The following is a 16,060-nucleotide window of genomic DNA, read 5'->3' on the forward strand; positions in this document are numbered from 1 at the left end:
AAGCCACCTTGCTGTCCACTCATTCCTTCCTGGGGGGCCTTCGACAGGGCCATAAATGCTCCCCGAGTCCCTATAACAGTGCTGGGAAATAGGACAGTCACATATATGTGTAGAACAGTCTGAGTTTAACTATCTGACCATCTAAAGGGAGGCCTGGTAATCGAAAGACCCCTTCAAGCCCTGATACAAGGCAGCCTGAAGGACTGCAGAGATGACTCCCTGGTTAAGAGTGTTTACTGTTCTAGCAGAGGACAGGAGTTTGGTTCCCAGCACCCATGTCAGACGGCTTACAACTGCCTATAATTCCTGCACTAGAGGATCCAACATCCTCTTTTAGTGTGTGCAGGCACTGCATGTAAGTGTGCATTACTCCCCCACACGCATACATATAAATAAAAATAAAAATAAATGTTTAAAACACAAAGCAGACTAAGATGAGTGCTGAAGAAAAGGGCAGTTAGTTCTGGGGGCTGCTGGATTAGGGCTTGACTGTTAAAATAATGCTTCATGATGGAATACAGCTCCATACAGCCGCATACACCTGCCGGCCTGGAGCCACCTGCTCCCATGCCTTTCCCTTCCAGACGGATTGTATCTCCTCATTCTATGAGCCACTTGTCAGATATCTGGTTGCAGCAATGAGAAAAGTAACAAATATGCTTGTCAGGCAGTAAAAGGGTACAGGAGTGTGGTGGTTTGAATGAACATGCCTCCTAAAGACTCCAAGTATTTGAACACTTGGTGCCCACTAGGTGGCACTGTTTGGGAGGGGTCAAGGAAGAGTCACCTTTAGGAGGTGTGGCCATGCTGGAGGAAACATGGCACTGGGTACGGGCTTGAGAGTCAATAGCCTTGTCTCATTTCCAGTTTGTCTCGCTGCTTCCTGTGCCTGTTTGAAGATGTCAGTGCTTAGGTTGCTGCTCTGGCTGCCTCCTGCCACCACGCCTCCCTGCATGATGCAACCATAAGCCAAATAAACTCTTCCTTCTCTAAGTTGCCTTGCTCATGGTATTCATCACAGCAACAGAGATATAACTAATACCAGGGGTCTCTCCCACCAGTTGCAGACCCGCGGGGCCTGTTCCATGTTCTCTGGCACCTTCTCTAGAAGGAACTTGTTTTTCTTTGAGCTTCTACTTCACACCTGAGAGAGACTGGCCTCTCACTGCTCCTTCTGCTGGTGTCACATCACAGGAACACAGAGGGAATTCTTGCCCACCTGAGCTGCCCTCCTCCTGTCTCTACCTCCCCTTTTCTTTTCTCCCTTTCTGCTTGCACCGTGTTTCCAGCTCCTATGTATATCACTTTTAACCTTTTCTCTTCAGCCATCCTGACTTCAAACATGGGCCCTGAGGACCTCCTGGGTGTGACTGCTTTTCCACTCTACATGGCCATGTTCTTGTTGGCACATTGTCAAGCAGGTGTGTGGCAGCAGCTTCTGGTAGGATCCTCCTATGTGTCAGGTCTCAGTCCAGGGAAGGGAGCACCCTCTTCACCCCGACTCCCACAGACGTCAGCTTGGCTTCATCATCTAGGAAAAGAAAGACTTTAATTCAGTGATCTCGAAAGTTCCTTCCAGCTGCAACATTCTAAGGGAGTATTTGAATATTCTTCTTTTGAAGCTTCAAGCTCTGTAGGAAAATGATTACCATACAAATGTTTCCAGGGTGGCTGCCTGGCTTCTGTCAGGGCCCTTCTGTTTGACAACTGCTGTGCAGACTTAAGTGATATTTACACACAAAAATGTTTTACTGTGGGACACCATCATTATCCTGATGTCAGGGGCCAAGAATAACACTCCATTACAAGCCTTCCCTGTTATATGAAGAAGGAAAAAAATCATTATTTCATTCAGCTAAGCCCAACTGTGTGTATATAAGCCTGTGTTACGTACTATTAAAATATGTCTGATCCTACAACATGCCTAGAGAGCAAAAACCTATACGGGATTTGCAGGAAGGGACAGACATCTAGCAGAAGTCACTCTACTGCTCCACTTAGGCAAGGAACCCATTGCTCTATCCATTGACATTCCACTGGAGCTGTAAAAGTATAATAGAAACCAATGCTTAGAAAGCAAATCTTTAGAGTGCTAGGAGAGTCCCTCAGTTCCCAGCCATGTCTACTTCCCACACCTGAAAAGGAAAACAAAGTGAAAACATACCACAGGTGTCCTCACTTGTATTCAGATCTTTTACTGCTGCAGGTCTTTCTCCCCTGCAGCCCAACTACATTTCCATCAGACTTTGCAGTCGAGCAAGTGACCACGGCAGTCATCAAATCACCATACCTACACGGCAAATGATGAGATAATTGATTGTTCAGAAAGGGTCAGCAATCTTCAGGTCCTGCAGATAAGGTATGAGGGAGGGGCTCAGATTCAAGTCCAGACTTTTGGCTCCAAGTCAAGTTCTGTGCATTGGAACTCAGCTGCCTCTTCATGGGATTTTCTGTGTCTGCCTTGTGAGCATATATGTGAGATTTCAAAGTGAGGACACAGATTTCATTCCAAAATATCCATTAAAAGCAGGTCAGAAAACATGTGGAAGTGTTCCCAGGACTGGATCCAGAGGAGCAGCTGGGAAACAAAGGCCACAACCCTGAGACTGCAGCACTTAGTCTTTTATCTTTCCCCCTCCCGTCCCTGACCTGGTGATGGAATCCAGGGCCTTGCATATGCTAGCACTTCCCAGCCCCAGCTCTTATTATCAGTGCCTGCCTCTGGGTTTCTTTTTCCCGTGGCATCTGCACTTTTCCTTGACCCGGAGTCTGGGGTTTCTAACTTTTTCAACCAAGCTGAGGAAAAGAAAAAAAATGAAGAACAAGCTAAACAAAATGTATAGCTCTTTGGCAGTGTGATCCAGCAGACACTTTGGAGACGTCCCTTAGCGTTCCCGCACTCATTCTTTACTCAATGTATTTACGTTATTCAACCAATGCTGGGAGTGTAGCCTCCACAGGGAATGGGGGGTTGGGCACCAAGATGTCACCCCTAGGTCCCCGGAGCGGCAGGAATGGGGTTGAGATTGCCAGTGGGGTCACTGCTGACCCCGCCTGCAGCCCGCCAGCAAGAAATTCTTCTGCTGCCCAATCAGAGCCGCCCCGCCCCGCCCCACCCCGCCCTCTTGGGGGTGGGAAAGAACTCAGAGAAAGAAATTCTTCTGCTGCCCAATCAGAGCCGCCCCGCCCCGCCCCACCCCGCCCTCTTGGAGTTGGGAAAGACCTCAGAGAAACCAGAGTCTAAGTCCTCCAAAGCCTAGAGGGCTCTGCAGACTTTGTTTACGGAAGCCACAGGCTCGGGTCTGGGTAAGCCTGGACTAGGACTCTGCTCTCCCAAGATTTAGCCTTCCTGCTTTCTTACAGCCTACCTGCCGCCAGCACCTCCCCACCACCCCGGCCTTGTTGGGTAGAATTTGGGTATATCTTGGCTTGTGGCTTTTTCATGTCAGTTCTCTCCTGGTCCCTTCAATCCCACGTCCAGTAATGTGGCAGGCCCATGTGAAAAGATCTCTGAACTACCACTTGGCAGCTGGAGCCTTGCCACCCCTCATGGCCAGGGATCCTCTTATGGTATCAAACCTCTGGTGTGCCAACTGATGTGGAGTCTTTGGGGAGTATGGTTTTGTGGAACGATAAAGCAAACCAAAGGGTAGCTCAAGACCTGGCTTTACTTGTGCACCTGCCTGCCCTACCGCCTGATCAGTAGCTCAGGCATGTACAGCAATATTGTGAAGAAAGCACTCAATCAAGAGTAAGGGGCTATAAATTCTCTAGTTGTAACACTGATCCAAGAAATTTGGGGCAAGTCACTTCCCATTCATAGCTCTGTTTTCTCAAGTACAGTAAAAGTTTCCAACAAGTGTCCTTGAAGTTTAAGAATAACTTTCTGATTCTAGGGGGAATCGTGAGGCTCTCCTCCTTAGTGACCAAGCCCCTGACATGCCATTTATTTCCATGGCAACAGCTCTATTTGGGCTTCATTTGTCTCCAGTTCTTTACCAGGAGCTTTAGGTGGGCAGTTCCAGGGCATTGTTGGGCAGGCAGGTTGCTTGCTAAGTTCTTGCTTCTCTTAGAGTATCTGAGTTTACTCTCAAGGTTTTTTTTTTTCTACCTCAGTGAATTCACAGGAACTTTGGGAACAGTGTATAAATCACTAAGAAAAAGGCACAAAGGGCTGGAGAGATAGTTCAGTGGTTAAAAGTACTTGCTGCTCTTCCAGAGGATCTGAGTTTGGTTCCCAGCATCCATGTCAGGCCGCTCCCAACCTGAAACCCCAACTCCAGGGTATCTGACACCTTCTTTTGGCCTCTGTGGGCACCACCCCCTACACATAGCAGACACACAGACACCCACACATACATAAATTCAAACTAAAGATAAATCTTAAAAAGGAAAAAAGCACAAGTGTTCAACAGAAATCAAAGTTATGTAAACTAACTTCAGTAGACATTTGTTCCATGGCAAGTCTGGTTTATGAAAGGCCCTTGTTTATCACACAGCTGCTTCATAGGCTGCTGGATATGAACGTGTCCACCTGGGACTCAAGAGTGGAGCAAGGCCTCAGAAGTTACATGTATGACTCCTACAGGGTCCTTTCCCACTCTGGGCCAGCTTCCTCATCTATACAAGGTAGAGTTTAGATTATTACAGACTTACTTTTGTTCTTCCTCCCCCAATTCATATGCTGAATTCCTAGCCTCTAGTACCTCAGAGTGTGACCTTATTTGGAAATAAACTTGCTGCAAATGTAGTTAGTTAAGATACCATCATTAAAAGTAGGGTGGTTCCCTAATGCAACAAGATTGGTGTTCTTATGAAAAGGGGAAATTTGGACACAGACACACATGTGGGGAGAATATCATGAAAAGATGAAGGCAGAGATCAGAGTAACGTTTCTACAAGCCAGAGAATGTCAAAGTGTCAGCCAACGAACAGATGTAAGGGAGAGGCACAGAATGAGCAAATCCTCCTGCAGTAGACCTTAGAAGGATCTAACTTTACCACAGTACCCCCATCTCAGACTAGAAATGGGAGATGATTAACTTCCCATCGCTTAGTCCGCTTAGTTTGCAGTACTTTGTTACAGTGGTTACAGCAAACTAATACATCAGTGGTTTCTGATTTTTTCGGTATCAAGAACCTTTTTGCTGTCTTTTTGTAGACAGTATTGAGTAATTTAACAAATTTATTGTCTACTATGTACCATTAAGTACAAATGATCGTTCCTTTTACATTTATGTTTTAAAAGATTTAGCCTACCAAGGAATTTAAAGTTATTCCCCCACTCCTCAGTTTATGGATCCCCAGGGGTTTAAGGAGCTAGAGGTGTTTAGTAAGAGTGAGAATCAACAAAGTTTTGCTGTAAAGAGTCATGTACCATCAAGCCAAATGGTGTAGACCTGTAAACCCAGGGAGACTGAGACAGAATGGTTATAAGTTCGAGGCCAGTCTGAGTAATTTAGTGAGACCCTACCTCAAATTTTTAAAGGGGATGGGGAGTGCTGGAGTTGTTACTCAGTGGGGGAGTACTTGTCCACTAAGCAGTGAGGTCCTCAGTTCTGTCCCCATCACCCGCCCCCCCAAGCATGCACACACACCCCACACGCAATTAGAAACTACATAGTATTTTAGACTTTGCAAACATACCATCTGTGTCACCTCTACCCAACATTGATTGTACTTGAAGACACTTCAAACGAATGTGCATGACTGAGTTCCAATAAAATTGTATTTATGAACATTAAAATTTGAATGATTTTCATGTGCTGTTTGTGAGTAGTTATTCTTTGGCATTTTTCCACCACTCAAGATGGAAAAATGACAGCACAAAGGCAGTAGAAAAATGGGCCACAAGCTTAAAGTACTAGATTGGCCACCGAGGGTGCTACTGGGGCATCCAGCTCTCCACTCCCAGAGTTCTTCCCTTATGTGATTCTTATTCACTTCTAGATGAGACCTAGAAAGGGTTATTACATTTAAATTTTAATTCAGGCTTCCTAATGCTCAGTCCTCTCTCCACTGCATTTCTGTAAGTTGCTGGCTAGCTTGTGATTTCAGATGTAGTCTTTGTATCCTGCGGTGCAGAAATAGATGTGTGGTCGGCAGTCCTTTCCAGGCGTTGACCATGTAAGGGCTGTCCGATTAGCAGCCAGTAGCAACCTAATTTTGTCAAGCGTGTCCTAAGGTTTACACACCCTTTTTGCTGGTGCCTCTCGGGGTGACCTGGAGCTTAGGCCCAACTGTCCTTACTATTTTTGAGTCCCTGTTGTCTCATTGGCGGCTTTCTGAACAGCTGCAAAACATGCTTTTAACTTTAAGTGGAAGTTAGCGTCACCTGTTACCAGCGTGAACCGGTCACTCTCAGCACGGGCTCGTTCAGCTGACAGTTCTCTAGTTTTACAGACCTGGGTGAGTGGTAAGCCCCCCCCGCCCCCACCAGGCTGGACTTCCAAGGCGGGCAAGAATTAATAAGACCTTTCCTCAAGGGCTGGTGGAATAATGTGCATTGCTTTTTGTGTTGCTGTCGTCTGATACCGCTCGGTTGCCTAGCACCACAGCCTTCACCGGGGTCGTCCTTCCCGCGGCTCATAGACCGGGGGTCGCCCGGGTCTCGCAGCGCTGCAAGCGGGACTGAGCCCCGAACGACTGGCCCTGAGCCGAGCTCGCGGCACGCCGCCGCCGGCCGATAGGACAATGCTGCGCGGGAAGTCTCGGCTCAACGTGGAGTGGCTGGGCTACTCGCCGGGCCTGCTCCTGAAACAGGAGCCACTCGCCCACACCCGTGCGTTGCGGACTCCCCGCGGGTAAGTCACGTGAGTGCCCAAGTTGCACCCGGGCCGGTGGCGCGCACCCCAGCCTTGCGTCATTGCACCGCGCCGCGCCTGCGTGCTTCATCCCCGGGCACTTCCGGCGCGACCGGCCTAGGACTGTCGTCCGCCTGGGGCCCCTGACCCCAGCCAGCCCCCATTGCCTGCTGCCTGCACGGCGACACCATGGAGCGCCTTGATAAAGCGGCGCTGAATGCGCTGCAGCCACCGGAGTTCAGGTAGCCCTGAGCTCGGCCGGGTGACCAGGGCGGGTCCGCCTTGGCCTGGCGCCGGATCCGGGGAAGGAACGTGACACGTGGGGAGGGCTTGGGATCTGGATCTCTGCAGCCCGTAGCGGGCCGCTGACGACGGGAAGCAGTTCGGAGTCTGCAGTTTCTGCACGCCCGGCCCCACCTTTCACTCCTGAGCTAGGGATCCAGGGTTGCGGGTAGAGGGGAGGGGTCCTCGTTCATGCTTCGGTTCTTGCACCTGCTCTCCCTGTTGTCTGTATGGCGATCTCGCTTTTTGCATTCTCTCCATTGCAGGGTGGGCCATCTTGATGACAAGTGCCCGGCCTCCTTCATCTTCGGACCCCTGTCAGTGCCCACATCACAGGGTTTCATAAAATATCTGCTGTGCGAAGAGAGTGGAGGCTGACCCTGGTGTGAGCCTGCTCTTGGATGAATCAGTCAGTAGGGTGGGGGCTGGTGACCTGAAAGAAACAATGTGGTGCAGCACCTGTGTTTCTCGTCTGTCTCAGTAGGCAAGGAGTTGGGAAAGCAGTTAGCACCTATTCATTGACATCTCCTAGGCTTTTGACATACATCATCAGTTTTCTTAATTCTCGATTTTGCTAACTGCTTAATTTCCGGATTTTGAAGAGCAGGAACTTGACTTAAAATAAGTGACTTATCCAAGATCACAAAATTACACCTCACAGTTACTATGGCTTGAAGTTGGCATTTGACAATATCTACTGACTCCAAAGCCTGTGATTACCTGAGCACTCTGATTACTAGACTTCTGAAATCTGTTTACTCTCCTACAGTGTTAATACATATGTTTTCCTTTTCACAAAATTACTATGGGGATGGGGACTGGAAAGACAGTTCAGCAGTTAAGAACACTTGCTGTTCTTACAGGCTTGGGCTTGGTTTCCAGTACCCACATAGCAGCTAACAACTGTCCATAATTCTAGTTTCAGGGGATGCACTGCACTCTTCTGGCCTCCAGGGGCATTGCATGGATGTGGTGCACTTACATGCAGGCCAAATACACATAAAAATAATTTTTTTTGAATTACTATTGGTTAAAAGGCAATGTTGCATAGACTGATGACCTGACTTTGATCCCTAGGACGTACATAGTAGGAGAGAACTGACTCCACAGGTTGTAGTCTGACCTCCCCCACATGGCATGTGCATGGACACATACAAATAATTTTTAAAATTACTACTTATGAAAATACCAATAAATATTTGATTATGTACACTAACAATACAAGATAGCCCATCTGGATAGTTACTAGTGTTTCTGAAGGAAATTTCTAATGAAATCTTACAGTAGAAGAAAGAATGTGGTAAACTCTGTTCAATTTTTGCCTCAGAAATTTCTGTGAAATGGGAAAACGATTTATTTTATGTGTATGAGTATTATGCCTGCATGTATGTAAGTGCATCTGTGTCATGCAATGCCCACAGAGATCAGAAAAGGGGGTTAGATCTCCTGGAACACGAATTACTGATGGTTATTAGCCACCATGTGGGTGTAGGGATTCAAACCTGAGTCTTCAACAAGAGCAATTAGTGGTCTTAACTGCTGAACCAACTCTTCAAACCCCCGCCCCGGGGTCGGGGGAGGGGGAGGTAGGAAAACTCTTTAAGTGGTGTTAAAAGAACGTGCATGATAAGGTTCATTGGAAACTTTGTTTTGTGTGGGCCCAACATTAATTCTGGCTTTTTCCATCCATTCTTCATTTCTTACAGGTCTCAGTAATCCTCTAGTTCAAGATAGAAGATGAAACAATCAAATGGCATCAGTTACTTTGTTTTATCACTGATTTTACCCAGCTTGACTTTTTCTAGCAAAACCAACAGGTACAGAAAAGAAGCCAAGGAGAAAAGTGGTATAAACAGTAGGGAAAGTTAACTAGTTTTAAAAAATTTGTATAGTTAACTTTGATTTTATCCAGTCATGTGCCACAATTTGGCCAATGACAGACTGCATGTATGATGATGGGTCCATGGAATTGTATCATCTAGTGACACTGTAGACATCTTAGTTAAAGTGAATGTGCTGTATATAACAATCCTAAATTACTGAGGTTATCACCCAGAAAATTAGTCAAATAGTTGAAGTTTAAGGTAGAAAGTAGTTAGAATGAATTGAAAATAATAGGCTATAAATGACTAGAACATGGTGTACATAGTGTGTGTGTGGGGAGGCTAGACATTAATGTATAAAAAAGTAAATGTTTCAGTGGTGAGAGTGATTTTGTTCACTCTGTAAACATTTATATTGCATTATGTCATATTTTCAATAATAATTCTTTGTAAAATTTATACTGGGTGATATTTAAGAAAGATAATGTAAAGAGCAAGCCAGATATAGTGGCATAGGCCTTTAATCCCATCTGTGAGGAAGGATGAGGCAGGAGGATCACAATTTCAAGGTCTGCCAGGAGTAGAGTGGGTTCTAGGCTAACCTGGGCAACTTGGTGAGATCCACTCTCAAAAGATAATTAAAAAGAGGACTAGGGAGGTAGCTGAGTGGTAGAAAATTGCTTAGCATATATGAAGCCCTGAGTCCAGTCCCTGGCATTGAAAAAAAAATAACAATAATCTGTGAACCATTCCTTTTTTTGAATTTGTGTTCCTTACTTAGATAATCTGAAAATTGCATATGTACAATATGTATTCACCACCATATAAAATTTAAAGTGCTTTTTTTTTTAAAGGTCTAAGGTCCAGAAAGAAGTGCCCAAATAGTGTTTTCATATTCTTCATGACAGTTACTTAATAACTGAAATCCTCTACTAGGAAACAGCTTAACACACACACACACACACACACACACACACACACACACACACACGAATTACTGTAGGTCAGTAATACCAGAGTAAAAGATAATACATTAAGAGCTAAAAGAAAATCTTGGAAACTTTTTTCCTCACAGCAGTAAGATTTTAATTTCTTCCACATGCACAAAGAATATAATAAAAAAATTCCAAATACAATATGATTTTATGAAGACTAGTCTTCATGTTTACATGCTTCGACTCATTAACTTTGCATATCTGCTAGTTTATTATACTTCGACATACATCTACATATTTTCTCCCCCTATCCATTGTTGCCACTGTGATATTCTCACTATACATTTGATCACCTTTTTAAAAAGGCGATCTTTATTCAGGTATTTTTTTATTCATTTTTATTTCATGTGTTATGAATGTTTTGTGTGCATGGATGTAAGTGCACCTCATGTGTGCAGTGCCAGCAGATGCTAAAATGCATCATAGCTCCTAAATAGGAGTTTTTGACGGATGTTAGCAACCATGTGGGTTCTGGGAATCAAACCTAGGTCCTTTGTAAGAACAGCCAGTACTCCTCCCTCCCTCCCTCTCTCTTTTTTCTTTTCTTTCCTTTCCTTTTCTTTTCTTTTCTTTTCTTTTCTTTTCTTTTCTTTTCTTTTCTTTTCTTTTCTTTTCTTTTCTTTTCTTTTCTTTCTTTTTATTTTGAGATAGGGTCTCCCTGTAGCTGCAGCTGGCCTGGATTCACTATGGAGACCAGGCTGGCCTGGAACTCACAGACATCTGCCTGCCTCTGCCTCCTAAGTACTGAGCTTAAAGGCATGCGCCACCACGCTTGGCTGGGAACAACCAGTACTCTGAACTGCGGAGCCATCTCTCAGGCCTCTTTGATACCTTTTTAATTGAAGAGTGTACACATATGTGGACTCATAGAATATTTTTCTTCCAATATTATTTAGTTTAGCATCATGTCCTTCAGATGCATTTGTGTTGTGACATTTATTTTTGGCAGCTAGGTCTTAGATTAGATTTTTAAAAATTTTATTTTTATTTTATGTGTACGAGTGTATTGCCTGCATGTATGTAAGTGCACCCATGTCAAGGTGAAAAGACGATGTTGGATCCCCTGGAACTGAAGTCACACAAGGTTCTTAGCTACCATGCTTGCTGGGAGTCGAACTCCCGTGGTAAGAGCAGTCAGTGCTCTTAACTGCTGTGCCATTTCTACAGCCCCTTAGATCAGTTTTGAATCCAGAATACATTCACCTTTTCCAGTTGAATCAGTTCAGGTTCCAGTTCTCCAGCTCAATCATACGTCTGTTCATATGACAGGTCTTGGAGAGGAACTGTTTGCCTGAAACTGGGTTCAGATTTCTCAGCGCAGTTTTTAGCGGTGGGATTGCTTGGCGTGATGCTTGCATGCATGCGCTCTCTGCTGTTGCGGAAGGAAGTTCTTTGTGCCCCAATTCCGGTGTTTCATTGCTGATGTCCATAATAGTTGATGCCATTACCAGATTTATCCCTGATTTTGATTGCCTAAATTCTATGAATGATGTGCCTGTAAAGGCAGAAGAGGAATTGGCGTCTTTCTCTGGATCACTTCCTGGATATAACTAATCACATTCGATTTGAACCATGGTCTGTTTAAGGTGTGGATGGATGCAAACCGGCATTGTATAGTGAAAGAAATGCCCTATGTCTACAACTGCCACCTGTCCTTGGGACTGGATGCTCTGTGTGTGTTCACAACACAGGGCAGGTTTTCCAGCATATGTTCCATTTATTGCATTGTAGTATATATTTCAGTATGGCTCCTGAGGATCCTGTTTCTTTATTCTAGGAATGAAAGCTCATTGGCGTCAACCCTAAAGACTCTCCTGTTCTTCACAGCTTTAATGATCACCGTTCCTATTGGCCTATATTTTACAACGAAATCTTACATATTCGAAGGTAAGTTTTACAAATTTGAAGACTTTTTGCCTTACTAATGTAAGTTCTATGTTTTTAGGGCAATTTTTTTGTTTTTTTTGTTTGTTTGTTTTGTTTTGTTTTGTTTTTTTTGAGACAGGGTCTCACTGTGTAACCCTGGCTGGCCAGGAATTTGACCAGACTAGGATGGCCTGGATCTCACAGAAATCCACCAGCCTCTGCCTCTTCTCACGTTTTTATTTGTAAATTTGATTTTGCTGTTTTCTTGTTTTTTGCTTCACTAGTTAAATACACAGCTAATAATTCATGTGCTTTGCTGGGGAAGTGGTACTTGATGGTAACCACAGCAATTGGAAGGTGGAGGCAGGAAGATTAAGAGCCTGACTCATCCTCTGCTACATACTGACTCGGAGGCCACCCTGGGCTACATGAGACCCTGTCTCCAAAACAAAACAAGCACCATTATTATGTTTTGGTTTTTGTACTTTCCTAAGTTGTGAAATAAAATGAAATTTTTTCTTCTCTTGATAGGTGCCCTGGGAATGTCCAACAGAGACAGCTATTTTTATGCCGCAATTGTAGCAGTTGTGGCGGTTCATGTCGTTCTTGCCCTATTTGTCTACGTGGCCTGGAATGAAGGCTCACGACAATGGCGTGAAGGCAAACAGGATTAAAGTGAACCTCACCTTTTGATAGCATGAATTTATTTTTAAATATAATAAGTACTTCTGGGGTATTGTTAATAAATGTATTTTATTTGAATAGAAAGAACATTAAAATCATTCAGGGAGTCAGTCACATTTGACTAAACTTGGACCCACTTAATTACTTTTAACTTTGAATCTCCATTTGCAAATAAAAATTTGAGAAAGTGAGATAGGTACAAATGCAAATGCCAAGTGAATTACATCTTATCCTGTGAAGAATTTAAATCTTACAACAAAAGTCTTTTATAACAATTTGCCTTATACTTTTCAGTTTTACTCCTTTGCTTTGGATGCATTAAGAAACACACAGTGAAGCAAATCTCAGTTTCCTTCTTCACTGGAAGACTTTCCCTCTCAGAACAGTATCGGGCTCTTGGATTTCAGATTCTAATTTCCTATGGGAAGTTGCTTAAATTGTGAACAGTGTAATTAATCTGAATGTCACTGAGTAAGGATAAATCTCACATTCTGGAATTTAATGGGGAAACTTGCTTAAATCACACCCATTCATGTAAAAGGACTTAGGGTTTACTGAGGGCCAAGAGATGAGCTCACTGCCAACTTTGTAACTAACACAACAATATTGCTTCCTCATTCTGCTTTGAAATTAAGCTTCAATTACAAAATTAATTGAAATCCCTTTTAAATTTTTCCTACTTAATAAAACATAGTATGTGATAGGTATTCGAATATCAAAATGTTCAGTTTGTATGCATTGAGAGTGAAACAATTTTGAAATCAGACCTTGAGTTTTCTTACTCTTCTTGTCTTTTTCATCAGAGCTAAGATACATCCTATATTTTTGGATGACCATTGAGGCCTTTTTTTATGAGGACTCCTCCCCTAAAAATAAAATAGTCCTGTGACCTTTCTTCAGTACCTTTAAACTTTGGTCAGACCCACCTCTGGACACTATATATACACAATCTAAAAACAACTGTCCCCCAAATTTTTATTTCTCATTGGAAAATCATATATATTCTGTAAAACACTAGAAAAATCCATATTAAGTCAGAAAGAAAATAAAAATTGCCCCATAATGTTGCTACCTGAAGATAATCACTATGTTAGTTTACAACCTGTGTGCAGTTTTGACAGGTGTTTCCCGATGTTAGTTCCAGAAACACTACAACCTTGGTTTAAGTTCAAATTCTGACAACTTTACCAGAGAACTCTTTACAGTTTTTCAAATATATGGTTTCTGGCCATTATCTTAAAAAGCACATTGTTTCTTTATTCTTCTAAAATTCAAATTTCAGTTGTTTTCACCAAAAAGAAATGATAATTGAATAGATAACTCAATTTGAATATTGCACATGTGCATATATCAAAAAATTACATGGCATCCTATAAAAAGTATGTATGGTTCTTATGTTTTTATATCAGTTAAAAATAACTCTAAAAATAAATTGAAATAACTTGTTACTGATTATCCTAATACAAAGGCCCTTGCTTATGTTTGCCATGATTGATTCATTTGTCCAAAGCTACTTTTTATCTTATGGAGCTAGACTGAAGGAATAAAGATGATTAGGCAGAAGAGACATATATACATTTCTGCTATCATTAAGCAAAATAATAGATCAGTATGATTATTACAGGATTGTTCTTAATTATATTTCACTGTTGTGTATAGTTTAAATATCTTTAAGCAAGTATTCTAAATATAAGGTTATTTTGTAAAGAATCTACTTTTAGTTATGATATTTGAGTCTTGAATGTTGTGTAGTAGATTTCTGGATGATTCCCTCATCAGGTGGCCTGTTGTATTTAGAATTGTCTGCTCAGTTTCTTTTTATATAATGCCAAGGTTTTTTCTTGTACTTTGAAGATCTTGTGCTATTTGTAAAAGATATCTTGGGATTATTTTGTTTGATTTCAGATATTTGCTAGTTAGGTAATGATACAGCTATTTTTCTTCAAGTGTTTCAACCAAGGATACATGCAAACATAAGTCATTTTCTCTTGGGAATAAAGTACAAGTGTTTGAATATTAAAATCAGATGGTCAGATTCATATTCAAGATTATTACAGAATAGACTTCTAAGAATTTTCCCCAGAACTTACCATTTTATTGCTGTTAACTATGTTAATTAATGTGCTATTTGACAAATGGACACATTTTTCAAGATATCTTACTAGTTTCCTCTGGCATAAAGCACATATGATGTATCGGAAGGGAAAGCTACAGTTAAACTGTTATGTTTTACAGTAGGATCATGGTCACTGATGTTTAAAAACTGATTGTAATAGTAATCTGAATCAGGTAGTACAACTCAAGTGTCAATACAAGCTACTGAATTAACCCCATTTACTGTAACAATACCTTCCCCACCTCCTAACTTGTTCCCTGAATAAGCTCCCCGCTCCCCGCCACTGTTGAAAAATGGAAGTTTGCTATACGATGCATCTGATGTCATTAGCACGCTCTTCAAATGGATACCATTTCACATGTAACAGTAGTGTTCTTGTTTGTGTTCATAGTAAAGAATTTTAAACCTGCCATGAGAAATAACAGAATGTTTCATGGAAATTTAACAGAAATAGATTGTAGTACTTAGAAATTTTTCATCACAGAAATCATACTGAGCCAGGTATGATGGCACATGTCTGTAATCCCAGTACTTGGGAAGCAGAGGCAGGAGAATCAGGGGTTCAAGGTCATCCTTGGCTACATAGTGAGTTCAAGGTCATCCTGAGTCATGTAAGAACCTGTCTTCGAAAACAAAGAACAAGAACAACATCTACAAAAACAAATGAAAAAGAACAGTTCTATTGGCTTTGTCAAAACAAGTTGCCAATGGATTTGTGTTCATTTTCCATTTCATATATATCTTATGTAGACAGAGTAGTCAAGTAGGTCGATAAAAAATACTTAGACAAGTAAGGTGTACATAAAGGAAGGCTAAAGCTGAAGGAGTTCAATCCTGTGTTTCATGTATCTTGTGTATTTCTGATCTCCAGACGGTTTCATATTTAGTATCTAATTTATGCCGAAATGAACTTTAAACTTACTATTCACTAGTGTGATATACTATTCAGATTCTGCTCCTGGGTTTAAGTTCACTTTCACTAAAGCTGTGCCAAAGTGCACATTAATAACTATAAAAAATTTATTTTTCAGTGGGATGGAGTTATCTTAAAAATTACTTTCAGAGACATTGAGACGCTAACTATAAATACATAGCCTATGAATAGCTTAATCCTTTATTTCTTAAATAAGTCCAGATTTCTTCCCCATGTCTCCTGGTCACACTTTCTCCTTGCCTATGTCATTGATACATGTACCTGAAGTATCTTGTGTTGCTTTTAAGATGTTCTGTAAATCATATTTGTCAGTTATACAAACTAGTCTTCCTTTTAGTGTTCAGTGAAATCTCACTGAACAGGAATAATAGCAATAGCTAACAACATCTGCACAGCACCTTACAGTTTGCAAAGAACGTTCACATATTCTCGTCTGAGTTTTGCGTAGTGAACATGTTACAAGATGTCCCTTGATGTCAATGGCGAGAGTGTTAGAACTTTCAGTCACCAGTGTCATTGTCAATGCTGTAGCATTGATTAGTGAAGTCACTGGGGGT

At 42.2% G+C, this 16,060-nt stretch overlaps 1 protein-coding gene across 4 annotated transcripts; it reads left to right on the forward strand.

Annotated features, from left to right (window-relative positions):
• The first annotated feature begins 6,633 nt into the window (after positions 1 to 6,633).
• On the forward strand, positions 6,634 to 15,868 carry Vma21 (vacuolar ATPase assembly factor VMA21). Of its 4 annotated transcripts, none has more exons than XM_029561814.1 (4): positions 6,634 to 6,803; positions 10,979 to 10,987; positions 11,681 to 11,790; positions 12,301 to 15,868. In XM_029561814.1, the coding sequence occupies exons 1-4, from the start codon at positions 6,694 to 6,696 to the stop codon at positions 12,441 to 12,443; spliced, it is 372 nt and encodes a 123-aa protein (XP_029417674.1). In that variant the 5' UTR covers positions 6,634 to 6,693; the 3' UTR covers positions 12,444 to 15,868. The 4 variants fall into 4 exon arrangements, with proteins under 4 accessions (XP_029417674.1, XP_008827713.1, XP_008827712.1 ...); XM_008829490.3 differs by lacking the exons at positions 6,634 to 6,803; positions 10,979 to 10,987 and adding exons at positions 6,892 to 7,045; positions 8,792 to 8,902; XM_029561813.1 differs by lacking the exons at positions 6,634 to 6,803; positions 10,979 to 10,987 and adding exons at positions 7,452 to 7,468; positions 8,792 to 8,902.
• The last annotated feature ends 192 nt before the right edge of the window (positions 15,869 to 16,060 follow it).

The sequence above is a fragment of the Nannospalax galili genome, unplaced genomic scaffold (assembly GCF_000622305.1).
Source record: "Nannospalax galili isolate Female #2095 unplaced genomic scaffold, S.galili_v1.0 scaffold513, whole genome shotgun sequence".
Lineage (NCBI taxonomy): Eukaryota > Metazoa > Chordata > Mammalia > Rodentia > Spalacidae > Nannospalax > Nannospalax galili.